Source organism: Uranotaenia lowii, chromosome 2 (assembly GCF_029784155.1).
Source record: "Uranotaenia lowii strain MFRU-FL chromosome 2, ASM2978415v1, whole genome shotgun sequence".
NCBI lineage: Eukaryota > Metazoa > Arthropoda > Insecta > Diptera > Culicidae > Uranotaenia > Uranotaenia lowii.
Window position 1 is genome coordinate 247,507,990 of NC_073692.1, and position 17,268 is coordinate 247,525,257.

General features: G+C 37.9%; 1 protein-coding gene across 1 annotated transcript in view; it reads left to right on the forward strand.

Annotated features, from left to right (window-relative positions):
* Nucleotides 1-9,900, forward strand: part of LOC129742483 (protein Wnt-5-like) — a 53,667-nt gene extending 43,767 nt beyond the window's left edge. Inside the window, exons 2-3 of the mRNA XM_055734384.1 lie at nucleotides 7,836-9,660; nucleotides 9,808-9,900. Of these exons, the coding sequence (XP_055590359.1) occupies nucleotides 7,836-9,660; nucleotides 9,808-9,900 (1,918 nt within the window). The remainder of the gene's footprint in view (nucleotides 1-7,835; nucleotides 9,661-9,807) is intronic.
* Nucleotides 9,901-17,268: the final 7,368 nt, after the last annotated feature.

The following is a 17,268-nucleotide window of genomic DNA, read 5'->3' on the forward strand; positions in this document are numbered from 1 at the left end:
GACCCAGAGGTCAACGGGTTCGCTCATGAACTGGCAACATTTAGTGTTTGAGTTAAAACGCACTTTTATGCACCCAGATTTAGACGCGTTAATTAAAATGAAAATCTACCAAAGACGACAGCAGAAAAATGAATCCTTTTATGAGTTTTTCTGCGAAATTGATGGCCAATGTCGAATAATGAGCAACCAAATACCCGATTTCGAAAAAGTGCAAATTTTGCAACAAAATATGCGGATCGATTATAAACGGCAAATGGCATTTTTGCCAATTTACGATCTTACCTCACTCGTAGCTGCTGGTCAGAAGTTAGATGCCTTAAACTTCTCTGCTTATAACAAGGTTTTCGGTTTAGAAAAATCGGTTAATGTGGTGTCAGAAAATGTTAAATCAAATAAGACAAAGCAGAAAAACGATCCACCCAGAGCATCATCTTCTGGGCAGGCAGCAGCCATCCACTCGGGGCCATCCAATAATGGTCGAGCCAACAATCAAACTTCTTATCACTTTAAAAATTCAGCCAACACAAATCCTCAGCCTGGAAGATCAAATACTTACAGTTCCACAAATCTAGCTAACCAGCCAAGCACCAGTGCGGTCGGTGCACCATCTCAACCAGCTCTGACATTGGAATCGGTGGTGCGGGCCCACAAACCAACACCGCCGAATTCATGTGTGAATTGCGGGAGAGATGGTCATCACTTTGCTGTGTGCCGAATGCCTAAAATCATCGTATGTGGAAACTGTGGACTCAGAGGGTTTCCAACCAACTGCTGTCCCTATTGTTTAAAAAACGGGAGCCCAGCGAACCAAAATCGCGGTTCGGCTGGAGCAACAACGCAAGCGTGAGAAATATCCAACCGTCATTATCTCCACAGTTATTCTGGGAACTCGTTACTGATCAACAGTACGAAAATGAACCAGAGGTGTGTGAGATCTCATTACCAGAACCCAATGATAACCGACCATTCGTTTCAATGATTATTTACAACCAAACCATCCAAGCCCTGCTTGATAGTGGCAGTAGCTATACCATCATTAGTGAGAAACTCTATACAAAATTAAAATCCAAAAAACTCAGCACTCTTGAGAAATCGTTAACACTAAGATCAGCCAGCGGAGACAAATTGAAGATTCTCGGACAAGTTGATCTCCCTTTTCAGTTTAGAGGAGTTACCAAGATAATCCCCACATTAGTTGTAGCAAATTTAGCGCTAGCCTGTATTTGTGGCATGAATTTCTGGGATAAATTTTCAATCCACCCAACCCGATTAGATCGAGAAGGAGATCTTTGTGAAATTTTAGCCTCAGTAGATATCAGTACAGATCCACAGCTCACGGGTGAGCAAAATGAAGCAATCGAGAAAATCAAGACTTTGTTCTTACCCGCGAATGAGGGGAGCTTAACGATTACACCTTTAGCGCAACACAGCATAATAATCTCCGATGAATGGAAAAATAAGCCACCGGTTCGGCAGTTCCCATTCGTAATGTCACCTAAGGTGCAAGCATTGGTGGATGTCGAACTTCAGCGATTATTGAAGGCGGGAATCATCCAGAGAAGTAATTCTGATTGGTCCTTAAACTGTGTACCAGTCGTCAAGCCAAACAAAGTTCGTTTGTGTTTGGACGCGCGTAAGATTAATGAGCGCACGGTGCGCGACGCGTATCCGATGCCTCATCCGGGACGCATTTTAGGTCAGCTTCCGAAAGCGAACTTTCTTTCTACAATTGATTTAACTGAAGCCTTTCTACAGGTGTCTTTAGATCCGGACTCGAGAAAGTACACTGCTTTCAGTGTTCAAGGTAGGGGACTTTTCGAATACACTCGGATGTGTTTCGGACTTGTCAATAGTGCAGCTACCCTAGCGAAAACTATGGACCGAGTATTAGGGCATGGCGAGCTAGAGCCATTCGTTTTTGTGTACCTCGACGATATCGTCGTGGTCACAGAAACGTTTGGGCACCATATTCAAATCCTGACAGAAGTTGCGCGACGTTTACGAGAGGCCAATCTGTCAATAAACGTTGAGAAGTCGCGGTTCGGCGTCGCAGAAATTCCGTTTCTCGGATATCTGCTAAGCACCGAAGGTCTTAGAGCAAATCCAGAAAAGATCCGCCCAATAGTGGAGTATGAAAGGCCGACCACGATTACTAAACTTCGCAGATTCTTGGGCATGGCGAATTATTATCGGCGATTCATCGCCAACTTCAGTAGGGTAACGGCTCCTCTCAGCGACCTTTTGCAAACGAAATCCAAATCCATTAAATGGACGGAAGCTGCAGAGGATGCATTCGTTAAAATAAAAGAGCTCCTAGTGACATCGCCGATATTAGCCAGCCCAGACTTCGATCGCGAGTTTATTATCCAGACAGATGCCAGTGACGTGGCAGTGGCTGGTATCCTTACACAGCAGCAGGAAGACGGAGAAAAAGTTATCGCGTATTATTCGCACAAATTGACAACACCGCAGAAGAATTATCACGCCGCAGAGAAAGAAGCGCTGGCGGCAATTTTATCCATAGACGCATTTCGCGGATATGTGGAAGGCTACCGTTTCAGTTTAATCACTGATTCGTCAGCACTTACGCATATTTTAAACACAAAATGGAAAGTAGGATCCAGATGTAGCAGGTGGTCTCTAAGTTTGCAGCAACATGATATGAAGATATCGCATCGCAAGGGCAAAGACAACGTTGTTGCCGACGCGTTATCTCGTAGCATAGCTGCAATCATAGATTCTCCTACTACATCCTGGCATTCCTCAATGATGAGTAAAGTTAAAAATAACCCCGATGATTATGTTGACTTCAGAGTAGAAGATGATACGTTGTGGAAGTTTGTGTCCCAACGAAACAATCCATGTGACCAACGCTTCGAATGGAAAATCGTTCCACGAAGTGATGAAATTCCTGATATTCTCAAAACGAATCATGATTCGGTATTCCACACAGGATATGATCGCACGATCGCGAGAATACGCCAGCGATATTATTGGCCCAGGATGGCCACAGATGTTCGCCGGTACGTTCAAGCATGTAGCACATGCAAAGAAGTAAAAGCTCCATCACAGCCAGTTAATGCTGAAATGGGAAAAATGAAATTGGCCAATCAGCCATGGCAAGTGATATCGATAGATTATGTAGGACCGTTGCCTCGTAGTAAGCATGGCAATCAGCATATGCTAGTAGTATCCGATTACTTTTCAAAGTGGGTAATGATTCAGCCTGTGAGAAATATTAGCAGTTCATCGCTTTGTGCTAATCTAAAAGATCAGTGGTTCTTGCGAAATTCAGTGCCAGAAATCATCATTACGGACAACGCAAGTTGCTTTCTGTCAAAGGAGTTCAAAAGTATGCTGAATCATTTTAGAATAACACATTGGCTGAACTCCAAATATCACTCACAAGCTAATCCAGTCGAAAGGGTGAACCGGATTATAAATGCGGCTATACGTACTTATGTTCAGGACGATCAACGACTCTGGGACACTCGTGTCTCAGAAATCGAAATGGTTTTGAATACGAGTACGCATTTGCCAACCGGATTCACACCTTACTTTATAATACACGGTAGAGAGTTTACAGAAACGGGATCAGATTACAAATTATTTCGGCATCAAGAATCGCTTAGTCCTCAAGAATTAGAATCGAGACGGAAAGATATGTTTAAAAATACTTATGAAGTAGTTCGCCAAAATCTGCATAAGGCTTATGAATCTAGTAAAAAACGGTACAATCTCCGACATAGGAAAACAGCCGTAGCTTTTACGGATGGTCAACTCGCGTACCGAAAGAATATGAAGCAATCTAATGCTGCCGAGCGATACAACAGTAAATACGGGAAACTGTTCCTTCCTTGCCGAATTCGAACCAAAATAGGAACCTCTTCATACGAAATTGAAGATATGGATGGCAAAAGCTTAGGCATTTGGGCCGCTGCTAATTTGCGCCAATAAGTACAAATTTCATTTAGAATGGAATCTCAGATGAATAAAATGTTATAATTTCCACGAGAAGAAAGAAAACAAGCTGTTCGCTCATGATATTGTAGTTCTAATCGAAAGGCATAATAAATCAGTGAAGTTCTCATAAATTCTAATATCATATCAGTAACCATTAGGTACGTTCATTCAGAAACTTCAGGAAAGCCATTGTCCGTCGTCGAATGTGGGATAATTTAAGCAGATAAGAAAGGTAGACATCAACAACAAAATCTAAAATGCATGTGGTGAGTGCGGAGGCGTGTTATACCAACAAATTCTGTCAGCCACCGTAATTCTCGATGTGTTAGTGTTTTAAGAAGATGGGTAGTTCTGAAAACTTCCAAGGAATACCAATGCTAGGTTATTTAGAATGAATTTTATCAGAGTATTCCCATTTTTTTTCCAAGATTTTCTGACCAATTCTGCAAAGGAAGTGGTATTTGAATATTTTATTAGATCCTTAAATAAGGATACTAAAGGTCTTAGTTCTTGTATGAATGTTTAAAAGGAATGAGAAGTGTATGAATGAGAAAAAAAGGATTCCGGAGTCCCGCATGAATGTTTGTATGTATGTTGTATGAATGAGGATAAGGTAGTTAAAAGTTGTAGATAAAACAGGCCATTGATTGGTATCTAAAGAAAGGTGTAAAATAATTTTGTCCTTTTCAAAAAAAAAAATAAAAAAAAAAAGCTGTTCGTTTGCCCACCGATTGGATGGATAATGGTTCTTGAAATATGTTTCTTGTACGTGCAGGAGGTATTAATGAAATTTCGTTTTGCGCTGATGCTTTGGAACACCGGAAGATATCCAGACAATATCTTGAGATTGATCAAAGGCAAACTTCTAGAGAATTTGACAAGAGGCTTAACCTCAGAGAAAAAACCCTCGTTAAGTTTTGGGGCATTGTGCCGTGCTTTGTAACCCCGCTCAAAAAGTTGTTCGACGATTTAGTGAATCTCACTACTTTTTCATGTATTTTTCGAGCCAAGGGAGCCGCGGATTAGTGCTTGTACTTCCATACTGCAATTTTTTCATCAGTACGAGAAAGTCGTTCCGTGCATTGTAACCCCATTCGAAAAATGAACGAAGGAGCAGTTTCATAAAAGAATGACACTGCTTCGGCATGCGCTTATCGAATCAAGGGAGCCGCGGAAATGGATTTACAAGTATTTCTAAGTTACAATGTTCTGAGTACAGGAAAATTGTGGCCGTGCTTTGTAACCCCGTTTGAAAATTGAGCACTTAGTACTTTAGCAGCTCCTCTGCCTAGCATGAAAAATCACAGTACTCGGTAGCGCGCTTATTGAACTAAGGGAGCCGCGGTTGATGGACATTGCACCATAGTCCATTGCACAGTTTTTCTCGGGTTTTTTCTCCCCCGAGTACGGGAAGATTGTAACCAGCCTTCTGCTGTTTACAATTTAAACTCTGCTGCTCGGGTCAACTGGTTTTGATATTGAAAATATTGTTATGTTTTTTTTTATTATTGTTCGTAAATTTCTAAATACTATCCTGTATTTAGCAGCTCTAGGTTGGTGTCGAAATTAGTTAGTTTAATTATTTATCAATTTTCTTGTTTGTTCCTTTTTGTGTAGGAATTATTAAATTTGTTTATTTGTCTAGATATTTATTTGTTTTGGCATGCACTTATTTATTTATTTATTTAGGATAGGGTCAATTTTTTCTATGTTTAAATTTATTAGGATACCTTACTTAATTATTCTAAGGAACATCACATTCAAAAATTCAAATTCAAAAAAGTGCTATAAAATGCCACAAAAACATCGAATTGAAAGACACCAACCATAATCAAAATTTTGTATTGATCCTGTCAACCAACGGACACGTCATCGATGGGGACTGGGACTTAAGCGGAAATGAGAGAGAGAGAAGATGAAGCTTAAAACCTATATATAGGTCGAAGGACCCCAAAAGAGGGCTCTTCTTTAACAAAGTCTAGTCCGGGTGAGTGTTGATTGCGACATCACACGCTACAAGTGATCGCGTTTCGAACCGTTAAAATCCGTATAACAACGGTAATCCGGATGCCTACACGGAAGTAATTTCCCGGGTTATCGGTTGAGTGAGCGCGAGTGTAGTGGACTAAGAAGCCGTTCGTTCCCCAGTGTCGAGAAACACCAATTGTACCTCGTGACACCGGTGAACTGTGTGGGTGCAACAAAGGTCGAGGGATCAGTGAAAAAAACCTCCACTTCCGTTACATTTTGGGAGGTTCTAGTGCAATGGTGTGACCTGGGGGGCTATCTTCTTTAGTAAAATTCCGACCAATTCAGTTAGAACGCTCACTCAATTGTCCGTGAGACACCCTACAGTGTAAAGTGCACATTGAACCACTCCCCGGACTTTAAGAAACGCTGACCTCCGTCAACATAGGTCAATTCGTCGCATGGGACCGTTAAACTAACGGTGACCTACCTGGCCTCCGTCAACATAGGCCAATCTGTCGAAGCCGTCGGCTACGACGACCAATTCCGAACCGCATGCAACTTACCTGGAATCCTTCTCTAACTCCGTCGTCATCCGCCATTACCTGTTCATCGAGATCCCCCAACGAGTCGACCAACGAGCATCACGGCCGCAACGAGTCCAGCATCATCCTGAAAATAAAAGAAGAAACTAAAAGCGCAAGTACTTACCTTATTTCATTTCATTTAACAGTGAATTAAAGAAAATGCAGAATCATGCATATGTAAAATGATATTCTAAAACTAAAATCAAAAGTTTTCATGCAAAAAGATCAAGTCTAACGATCTAAAAATCCAATAAAAATTAAAATGTATGGTCCAATCAAAATCAGTTGTTTGTGTGCTATTATTTTCATAAAGTAATGTTCCTTAAATTTACAGGTTTTCAAAATTTCAATCAAGACTAGTTTGCCTTTCAGTAAAGTCCCTATTGCACAATAGCTCCACCCGATCAGCAGAAGTTTGGGAAAAAAAGTTCCCCCAGCGAATTCTCCAGGAGATCAAAATTAGTGAACGCCCAGCCGGGCAATCAAAACGTAGAGTAGCTTTTCCTAGCCCTAACAAATTGATACGTTTCAAATACGACAGCACAGATCAACGACAGATTTTCAATACTATTGTCGTAATCTGCTTTTTGTCTGAATCACAGCAAATCTGACAGGCCGGATATAGAAAATATGCCGAAAGTGAGGGGTACTTTTTCTACGACTCACAAGGTTTCACTTTTTTGCTTACGTTCCAAACAGAATGGAATATTGATATTAAAACGCTTAGAATGAGTTTAAGAAAATTGTTCTTCAATCTTTGTTAAATCAACTTACAAAACTTTCAATAAGTTGCCTGAAAAAAATAGTTTAAAGTAACAAAAAATTTTGTTCTAGTCTCTAGTTCTAAAAAATATTTTAATTTTTACCTTATCAACCGAAGCAAACGAGCTTAAAAATAGTCATTTGATAAAATTAGTAATGCACGGAAGAATTAAACATTCATAATTCTAAACATTAAATTTCGGTTATTCCCAAATTGGTTATTCCGGATTATGTACGTTTTATTGACATTTTTTAACAAAATATTTGGAATTTGAATTGTACATAAAATTTCATTTCTTTTCTTTCAAATCAATCATGCTACATAAACGTCACATTTACTATTTGAATATTATCGCTAGTGACGCCGCTTATTTAGGCCACTCGAAACGCAAGCAAGATATACGGCCCGTTTAATCAAGACAAATCACTGTATAATTCCGTGATAATGCATCAACATTTGCATTCGTATACGACACTCGATTTAAGTGGAACACAAAAAAGATGAAAGCCAGTATGCCTAATACCCTCTATGTTATCTTTTTCACTTCCCTACAGATCTCTCGGACTGAAGTCACCTTTCATCCAATTCCGGTCAGAGTTCGAAGTGCTTTCCAATAACAGCATTTCGTTGAACCTTACGGAAATACGACATAAGCTGAAAAGTGTGCAGAACTGGGACCACTTTATCCGTCCTGTCGAAAATGGGCGAAAGGATGACGGCAAAAAGCAGCTTCTTACCGGCCTGTCAGCATCAGCAGGTGTGGTCAACACATTCTCTAGCAACATGACCATTACATTCCTGACCACAACGCCCCCGTCGTTTGTGAATCATTTCGAAATAACGACCGAAAATAGCCTTACGAATGACGTGGAGATGGATAAAAAAGCCTTTAGCGAACATATGATATCAGATGATAGTAGTAAGAAGGACCGAAAGTACATCATACCGTTAGCCCTAAAGACATCTTCAAACGAAAAGGAAAAAACGTCGACCATATTTCATGGATCGTCGACCAACATTGACGACCTAAAGCGGCACATTTTGATGCTGCAGAATTTGACCCAATCCGATAAAAGTTTTCAGAGTAAGTTTGTGGTTTTTCCTTCTTTGTCGAAAAATGGAAGTGAACCAGTCAGTACAACAATGCCAAGTACGACAACTACAACCACCAAAATGACGCCTCCATCCACAACAACCACCTACAGACCGCCATACCATCAGATGCCAGTGCTACAAATTAGAGAAGATCAAAACTCACCCAAAGTTCTACCCGAAAAGTTCACACGACTGAGGCCGACAATCAACATGCCACGGCAAATTTTGCCGAATTCCCATGATATACTGTCCGATAATAAAGACGACATGTTCAAAATGGAAAAAATTACAATAGTTCCACAGGTCTTTTTACAAAACGACCAAACCCCGGATTCCGTACCAGATGAGGAGAATAATAACAATAATTACGGCCACAATAACGAAAGGAAGAAAGAGATCAAAGGGAATGACGGAGAGAGTATCAAGAATAAAAAACCATTGCCGGCCATTTATCGTGGCAAAGAAGGTTCAGGAGAAGAGATAAGTAATAAATCTCCACTGTCGGTCGGAATACCGCCTGGCCGGAGAAACGGGCGGAACAGAACATCGTCAATGGTGACGGCGGCATCGGCGTCTAGCACGCTACAAACGGCGATTGCCGCCGAAGAGGCTGAATTTGATAGTACTCCAACACGTGGCGGCAGCGGCTCCAGCACTGCGAAAATCCGAGGAAATGGTAAGAAACGGAATCGAAAAAATAAAAAACCAACTGAGAAACCAATTAAGTCCATTCCGGTTCAAGCCTTTGACGGTTTGTCGAGCCAAAGTTCAAGCACAAACAAGACCAAAGCCGGTAGAAAAGGTGCTAAACGGCTACAAAGACTACAGCAAAAAGCATTTATGTTGCAGCAATTAACATCCAGTTCATCGACTGTTATACCCCCACCATCGTCATCGGCGTCGTTCACTTCCTACGATGCGTCCAGCAGTGGGGGCATGAACGGAATGAATAGGAAACTATCGCGCTTCCGCCGGGCACCACAGTACAGGTCACTCAGCTCAGAGTTTAATTTTCCCAAAGATAGCACAATAGTTCCGATCTATGGATCGCTTAACGGTTCCAGCGTAAGTGCCATCGGTAATAGTTTAAGCATCAGGAATGGTACGGCTTTTGCGATTGACGGCACCAATAATGGAGGCAATCACAGTGAAAAAGATATAATCAACTTGGACCCGGATCTGTGCTACAAAGTCACTGGACTTAGCGGCGGACAACAGAAGTTGTGTGCGCAGCATGTTAGTGTGATGCCAGCAATAAGCCGGGGGGCTCGGGCAGCTATCCAGGTATGAATCCACCATCATCAATTGACCTATTGAACAGTTCATTCCGTTTCATTATTATTGGCAACGATTCAACGTAACCCATGCCGAACAAACACGAAAAAAACAACACAAAATCCCTAACCGAACTATTTTCCATTTTCCCTACAGGAGTGCAAACATCAGTTCCGACATCGCCGTTGGAACTGTAGTACGATAGAAGATTACACCGTTTTTGGACCAGTTTCAAATATAGGTTTGTAGACTACTTTAGCTAATGCCAACACCCCTCACAGGAGCTTTTTGTTCCCTATCGGGTTTCCTTTGCGCGGTGCCGATGCCGCCTGTAGGTATACCTATAATGTTTTTAACCGCACAATTTCCCCATTCTTCACCGACGCGTCGGCAAACTAACCTGTCTCTCTTTAACTACATACACATCACTAATGGTTCGTCTTGAAACGTCACTCGAATCACGGTGTATTCATCTCTACACTATATCTCCCGGTAAAAGTACCTACCGACATCTTATCTCGTGGTAAAAGAAAGTGTCCTTGAACGGTGGCATAATGTGCATGTATTATGCCCTCAAAAGAGAGGTGATGAATAATAAAAACACACTCCAAGTTTCTTTACATTTAACCGCTTCTATTCAAATCGTGCATCATCCATCCATGGCAGTTGAACATGTTTCGAACATAATAAGAACCCTAAAATCAACAAATCTCTCTCTTCTGATTCCGTTTTTTCTTCATCGCCGGGCGATACCTACATCCTTGTGGTTCCGCCATAGTTAAACCCTACCGACGCATGGTGGTGGTTCAAAAACTATGTTTTGTTGAAATAAACGGCGGCGCCATTCCGGGACAAAAAAAAATCCCTCTCATTCGGGACAGGAAGCAGGGAAATTAACAAAGTTAAATCGCTGTTGCTTCTGCTGCCGGTTTTCAGCGGAAATGTATGGCAATGAAATTAGCTAGCCTACATTTCGAAATATGCGTGTGACAATGTTACCAAAGAATAAGTGAACACTCAATACTAATTTACGCTTCCTATCAGGGCCACAATTAGCCAAAACTGAACTGCAGCTCTGTATATCGAAATCGTTAACGGTTTGAAAAGTAAAAGTAAATGACGTAGCTTTTTTGGAGTTTTTATACACCCCCCTCCCTCCCCTCGTAGCATTTCGTCACAAAGTCATAGACCCCCCCTAGACAATAACGTAGCTTTAATAAACCCCCCCCCCCATTTTTAAAAATCGGTTTATAATTTTCACTTTTATTTTAAGCATTTTGCAAGAATAATACAAAAAATAACAAAAAAAGGGAAAGAAGTTATAAATGGAATTTCAAAAAAGCATCCTCTTTTTAATTACTCAAAACAGTTTTGATTTTTTTTTTTTTCGATATTTAATTAAAGCTACGTAGCTTTACTTAAAGCCCTACCCCCCCTCTCGTCACACATCGTCACACAAAGTCAAACTAAGCAAAACAACAAAAAAAACTTACGGGAACACCTCCAAAAATTTAAGAATTTGAAATTTCCATACAAAGCTTGCAGCGTTCAATACACCACCTTTATACTTTTCTCGAATTTTGCAAGCTTAGTATAACAGTAATTTTTTTAGTAAAATAATATCATTTTAATTTGAAGAACACAACGAAATCAGGAAGAAGGCAATATTTTGAGATTTATAAAATCTGTCACACATCAAAATAAAAAAAAAAAACCTTTTTGGAATTGATTATTTATTTCAATACAATTTTGTAAATTTCTTCCAAATAATGTTCATTAAATGCTAGATCAAGCTTGAGATAAATTGAGAATAAATTTTTTTAGAACGTATACTGCCGTTCCAAGCAAAATTGTCCCATGTGAAAAAAAAAACTTGTAAACGAGAAAAACGCGATGTAAATTTCAGCTATATAATCAATTTTTTAATTAAAACTAAAATTCACCGACAGTTTTTTCGTAGTCAAAGGTTCAAGTTAATCATTTAACAATGTTTTCGGTCAAAAAAAAACATTTCCTACAACAAAACGAAAATTAGAGCCAAAAATGCTCCGTGTGACACTTTTGCGTGGAAACAGAACGCATACCGATGCTAGTTCTATGGAAAAATATACACACGGCTACACTTTTTCTATCATTTGAAAAGCTCGCATAGTTTCTATTCTTCCCGAAAAATCAAGATAAACCGAAGTTACGTACTTCTTTGTTTATTAAAATGTAAAGTTGATTGTCGATCCTGTAAGTACCGTAAACTGGGGGAACTTTGATCATCGGGGTAACTTTGATCGACATGAAATGTTTACAGATGGCCTGCCTTCGACCAGACCGAACTGAACGCCATGAGAAAATTTTTGGACTGTAGATTTTAAAACTCATGTTGTTCTTATGCGAAGCCGAAAAATCTAAAATAATTCACTGGAATGAATTCCTTGGATTTTAAACTATTGATTCTTATTATTAAGTTCTACTGATTTTGTCTATAGTTGAACATATTTGTACATTAAACTCGAGTGACTCGGAAAAATGCTGATGGCGTTCAGTTCGGTCTGGTCGAATCCCGACCAGATAATCATCATTGGCTAAGTGTCTGAAAACTGTTTTCTACGTTTGAATGCCTATAAATTGAGTTTCAAATAGGCTTAATTTGGTTTGTAGTTGGAAAAATTTTATATTACTTAAAATGTAGTTTTAAAGTATTAAAACAAACAAACACCTCTCCTGATAAAATGATAGCATTTAGATGCAAATGGGTTGTTATATGTGAAAGTTTAACTTTTTTCCTTTGTATAGGTATAATTCTATTGTTATTTTTATGGTCATTCTGTGATAGTTTTTGGATTTAAAAAAAACGGACATTTTCTATGAGAAATCCTGTATAAAACAAATGGCTAAAAACCCTATCAAATGGTTAAGTTTGAATAAAAAAAGAATTGAGAAATGTTTATAGATTTTGCCCCTAAATGTATGCAGTAACATTGTCCATCTTTTAAGAATATTTGTTTGAAAAAAAATGTTTTTGAAATTCAATTGAGTCCAAACCAAAAATTACTGTTATTGATGTTTGAAGCCTTCTGTGCTAATTGGCATCAAAACAATAATTTTGAAGATGTTGAGATTCGTTAAAATCACAGTGATCAAAGTTACCCCGAGACATGAAATCTGGTTTTGCAACGAACATTTAGTTTTAGCTAGTAATGTCGTTCGAATATTCTGCTATCAATGATCATGCTCAGTAAGTATTTAAAACTTTAGAGTGTTACAAAAAAGCAACCCCTTCCAAAATATTCGAAAATGAATTAAAAAAGTGATCAATGTTCCCCCAGTTTATGGAAGTGCCTAAAAAAAGTGTTGGTGAAAATTTCTCTGAATAAATCCCTTAAGGCTCCTCGCTCCTTCCCCACCTTCTATTTTAGTGTTCTTTTCGGTGAATAACATTATATTCAACAGTTCGAACTCATCTTAAGTGATTTTTTTTTAAATTTGCATTTTCATAAAATTTTCTCTAGTGTGACATTCTTGTGTAGAACTATCAACATAGAGACAACCACCTAGATACAAATTTCGTATAAGTTCAGGACAAAGTATACTTGTTTGTGTTTTTAATTCGAAAGTTAACACTAAAAGAGATCGTTTCCAGCAAAAAAGTGAAAATGACCCAAAAGTCCCATGGAATAGTTTTGCTTGCAACGGCACTATATACACATCTGTAGAACAACGAGTTCTCATAACTCCTTCCTCCTACTACTTGTTTTACTTAAATTTGATTTTCATATATATTTGCATGTTGCATAATGCTCCCTGATAAAATATTGTAATAAAAATTCTACGTTAGAATTCAATTATCAATTTCTTTGAAACTCTTGAAATGTTTTTTGTTAGAATGTAGCTTAAAAATATCTATGCATTTCCGAGATAATACGATTTAAGTCTGTGTTGTTGGGTTAAATTTTTGTTAAAAGTTCTTAACTGGAGTTTTAAGCTAACAATAAAAACATGTCACAGTTAGTATCGTCGACATATAATACGCCATGAAATTTAAATCGTTATCTCATATTAAGGCTCCTCCATCCTTCTAGCGAAACGACTCGTCGACACAATAGGTTGACTTCTACATATTTCGTTTGATCATTTTGCTTCATCAACAGATGGTTTTCTATTCCGTTGTGTTCAGCGATAGATAGTAGGATTTTAATTGAAAAGATAAACTTTTTTTTGGTTGTTTGCATTTGAATCTGTTCAGTTGGATTACTGTTGTATAATCGGTTTACGTTATGATGGATCCCTGCCATCTTTCTCTCCCACTCTAATCGCATACGCAGGCATATCCCCCGTCAGTGCTTAACGTTTTGTACGAATAACAATAATTGTAGGAGCATGAAACTGCATTTATCCCTGTTATAGGGGTACCGTGAAAAGGTTCGTTTTAGGGTGTGTGCCCCGCTGATAACCCTAAGAATAATATCTAGACTTTGTTCAAGGGTACAAAATAAACGTCTTTAGTTAATGTTTTTATAATCAAATGCGATGATTTTTTGTGCTGCATAGTGACATAAAAAAATGTAATCCCCATAAATTTTCAATTTTAATGTTCTTGCAAAAATATGATGATAGAAAGTCGCCAAAAATAGGGTTTATTTTGTATGAAATAGTTTTTAATATTATGTAAACTTTCTAAAGATAGTGATCTTTGTTCTCAGAAAACTAAAAATAAAGGATGAAAATATGATCATCTACCCTAGGTAGGCATCCCATTTGGTGCTTACCATTCATGCAAGTTACGGTTTGATGGAAAGATATCATCGCTTAGAGAGAATCCGTAGCGGGTGAGTTGAGTTTCCGAGGTAATTCTTCCGCAGTCTATTGAATCTTTGTCAAAATGAGAGTTGGGATAGGATAGGATGAAAATGCATCTCTAAAAACTAACCCATAATACCGGGCTAGCGAGGGTTCGCTTCTTCAAGAAGGCAACACAGCAAATGATAACGTTACTGAGATGGAATCTATCATAAATAGACGAAAGTCCTTCAAGCATCGAAAAATGTTCATTTGACGGTTCGATGGTTATAAAAGCATCGTAGATAAGTTTTTTTTTGCTACTGGATAGGTCCTTTTGAACCGCATCATAATACAGGAAAAAAGTAAAATGTATCGAATTTCGGTTTAGGTTTCAAAGTTGTCACAGCATGCAACTACATGCATATCAGTGCAAGATGAATCTTTTTTTAAGATTTTCGCATAGAATTTGTTTTTGTCTGTCGACAGCCTTCAACTGTGGCAACACGGACAAATCTCACGTAAATTGTAATTTTTTTAAGGCAATTAGGGGAGATGAGGGCATAATGGGCACCTTAAGGAAAATGCTTATTTAACCATAGAGAACAGCTGTAATATGTGAATTACATCATTGTTTCGTGTTCCGACACTCAAATAGTCTATTGTCTAATTGGATGAAACTTGAAAAAGTAGATAAAAACGTTTAAAGATGCATTTTAAAAAATTTTGCCGAAAGCTGAAAACCAGTCACTGTAGAGGCATAATGAGAAACCCCCCGAGGCAGTATGAGCACCATTAATGAAGGCATAATGAGCATTTTCTGCCGGGAATCTAGCAGCGAATTCCACTCGATGAAGTCAATTGAGTAATAGAGCTACAGCTCAACTTGTATCGTCTGATGATTTGGCCTATTGGTTAGATGTCGGAGAGATAATCAGTAGGCTCGAGTTCGATTCCCGGTGGAGGTGATTTTTTTTTTCTTTCTTTTTCATTTATGATCATGATTGCACTAAACGGTGAGGCGTAGATTCATCAAACAAAGCAAAAACAAAATAATCTAGGTCTGTTTGTAGAATTCAAAGAATTAACACATGTTCATACATTATGTTTCTGGTGTTTTGTTTGACGGATGATGCTTTGATGCTATTAGCCGTATAATGTAACGTTAAAAAAAATCAATCATGAATGGTATGTGCAAAAAAAAATCCCCTCGAACAGGAATCGAACTCGAGTCTACTGATTACCTCTCCGACATCTAACCAATAGGCCAAATCGTCAGACGATACAAGTTAAGCTGTAGCTCTATTATTCAGTTGACTTCATCGAGTTGAATTCGCTGCTAGATTCTCCGGCAGAAAAAGCTCAATATGCCTTCATTGAAAGTGCTCTGTTCGCCTCTAGTGAACAAATTAAAGTAAAAACGCGTTTTACAATTGATTAAAGTGAAAAATCAAAAATTTTATGATGCTGAAAATTTAGAAACAATGTGTAGATCATGTTGCAGTGCGTACATTTCAGATCAAGATGATTTAAAGGTAATAAAAGCTTATTTGGTGGTGCTCAAAAATTATAATATTTTCGTCACTTGAGAACCTAGCTGGTTATTATTTAATATTTCTGTAAATATGAAAAGGATATTTATTTTTTGGTGAAAAATTAATATTATAGGTAGTACGAAAAAAGCTCAATGTAAATTTGTTTAAGAAAATACGTACTTATGTAGAAAAATGGACTTCTCATTATGCCTCGGGTGCTCGTTATGCCCTCATCTCCCCTAGGTAGTACGAAACAAGTCCTCATGAAAATTTGTTTAAGAAAATACGTACTTATGTAGAAAAATGGACTTCTCATTATGCCTCGGGTGCTCGTTATGCCCTCATCTCCCCTTCTATTTCCGTCTATCAATAACAATCTTATACTACATATTGCAAATACCGATTCAATAATGAAAAATTGACAAATCTTTCTATTTCATCAATTTAACCAAATTAATTAAAAATATTTAAATTATTGAATTTTCCAACATTTTTGTTTTTTAGAAAATTAAACTCAAGCATATATATAGCTCTTAATTTCCGTACTTTATTTTAAATTTGAACCCTCAATTTTGATTTATTAGTATTAAAAAAACATTTTGCATCATTTTTGCTTTCAGAAAATAAAATCCAAGCATATTCCTAGCTCTTTCAATTTCAACACTTCATTTTAGTTTAGAATAATAAATTTTGATACCGTCAATCACGATACGGGCATCACGCAATAGCAGGGTTAGATGCAACATTTGTATACCACAACACTTATTCAATTTTTATTTTAAAATAATGTTTTAAATTTATCATTTGATGGTGACATGGTCTCACATCGTGAGATAGTATTTTAAAGATTTTGATTCTCATAGAAAATTTTAAAAAAATCGAGCTTTAGATGTACAAATTTTTACATTTTTCGATGCCGTGAAAACTTTACCCAGTTTGAAGGATTGGCTCGATGATATGACCTAAAAACTTTATATTGCTTTTTTGGTCCTATACCAACACTGTTGGTGTAAATCAGGCAATGACCAATTTCATTTTAGATAAAGGTTTTTATAATTTAGTTACCAGTTGGGCTAAAATATATCAACATGTAAATCAAAGATTCACCTTTGAAATCGCGTTGCCATGTGTTGGAATGTAATTTTTTTTGCATCCTGCGTTTGTTCATTTCAAATATTCATTCATCCAAACATTAATTTTTATGATTTAAGCTCGTAGAAAATTTTGTACCATTTTTTACCCCTGAATGTATGTAGCACCCTTATGATTTTTCTTTATAAACATTTTTGACAGAAAAAAAGTAAAATTTTTT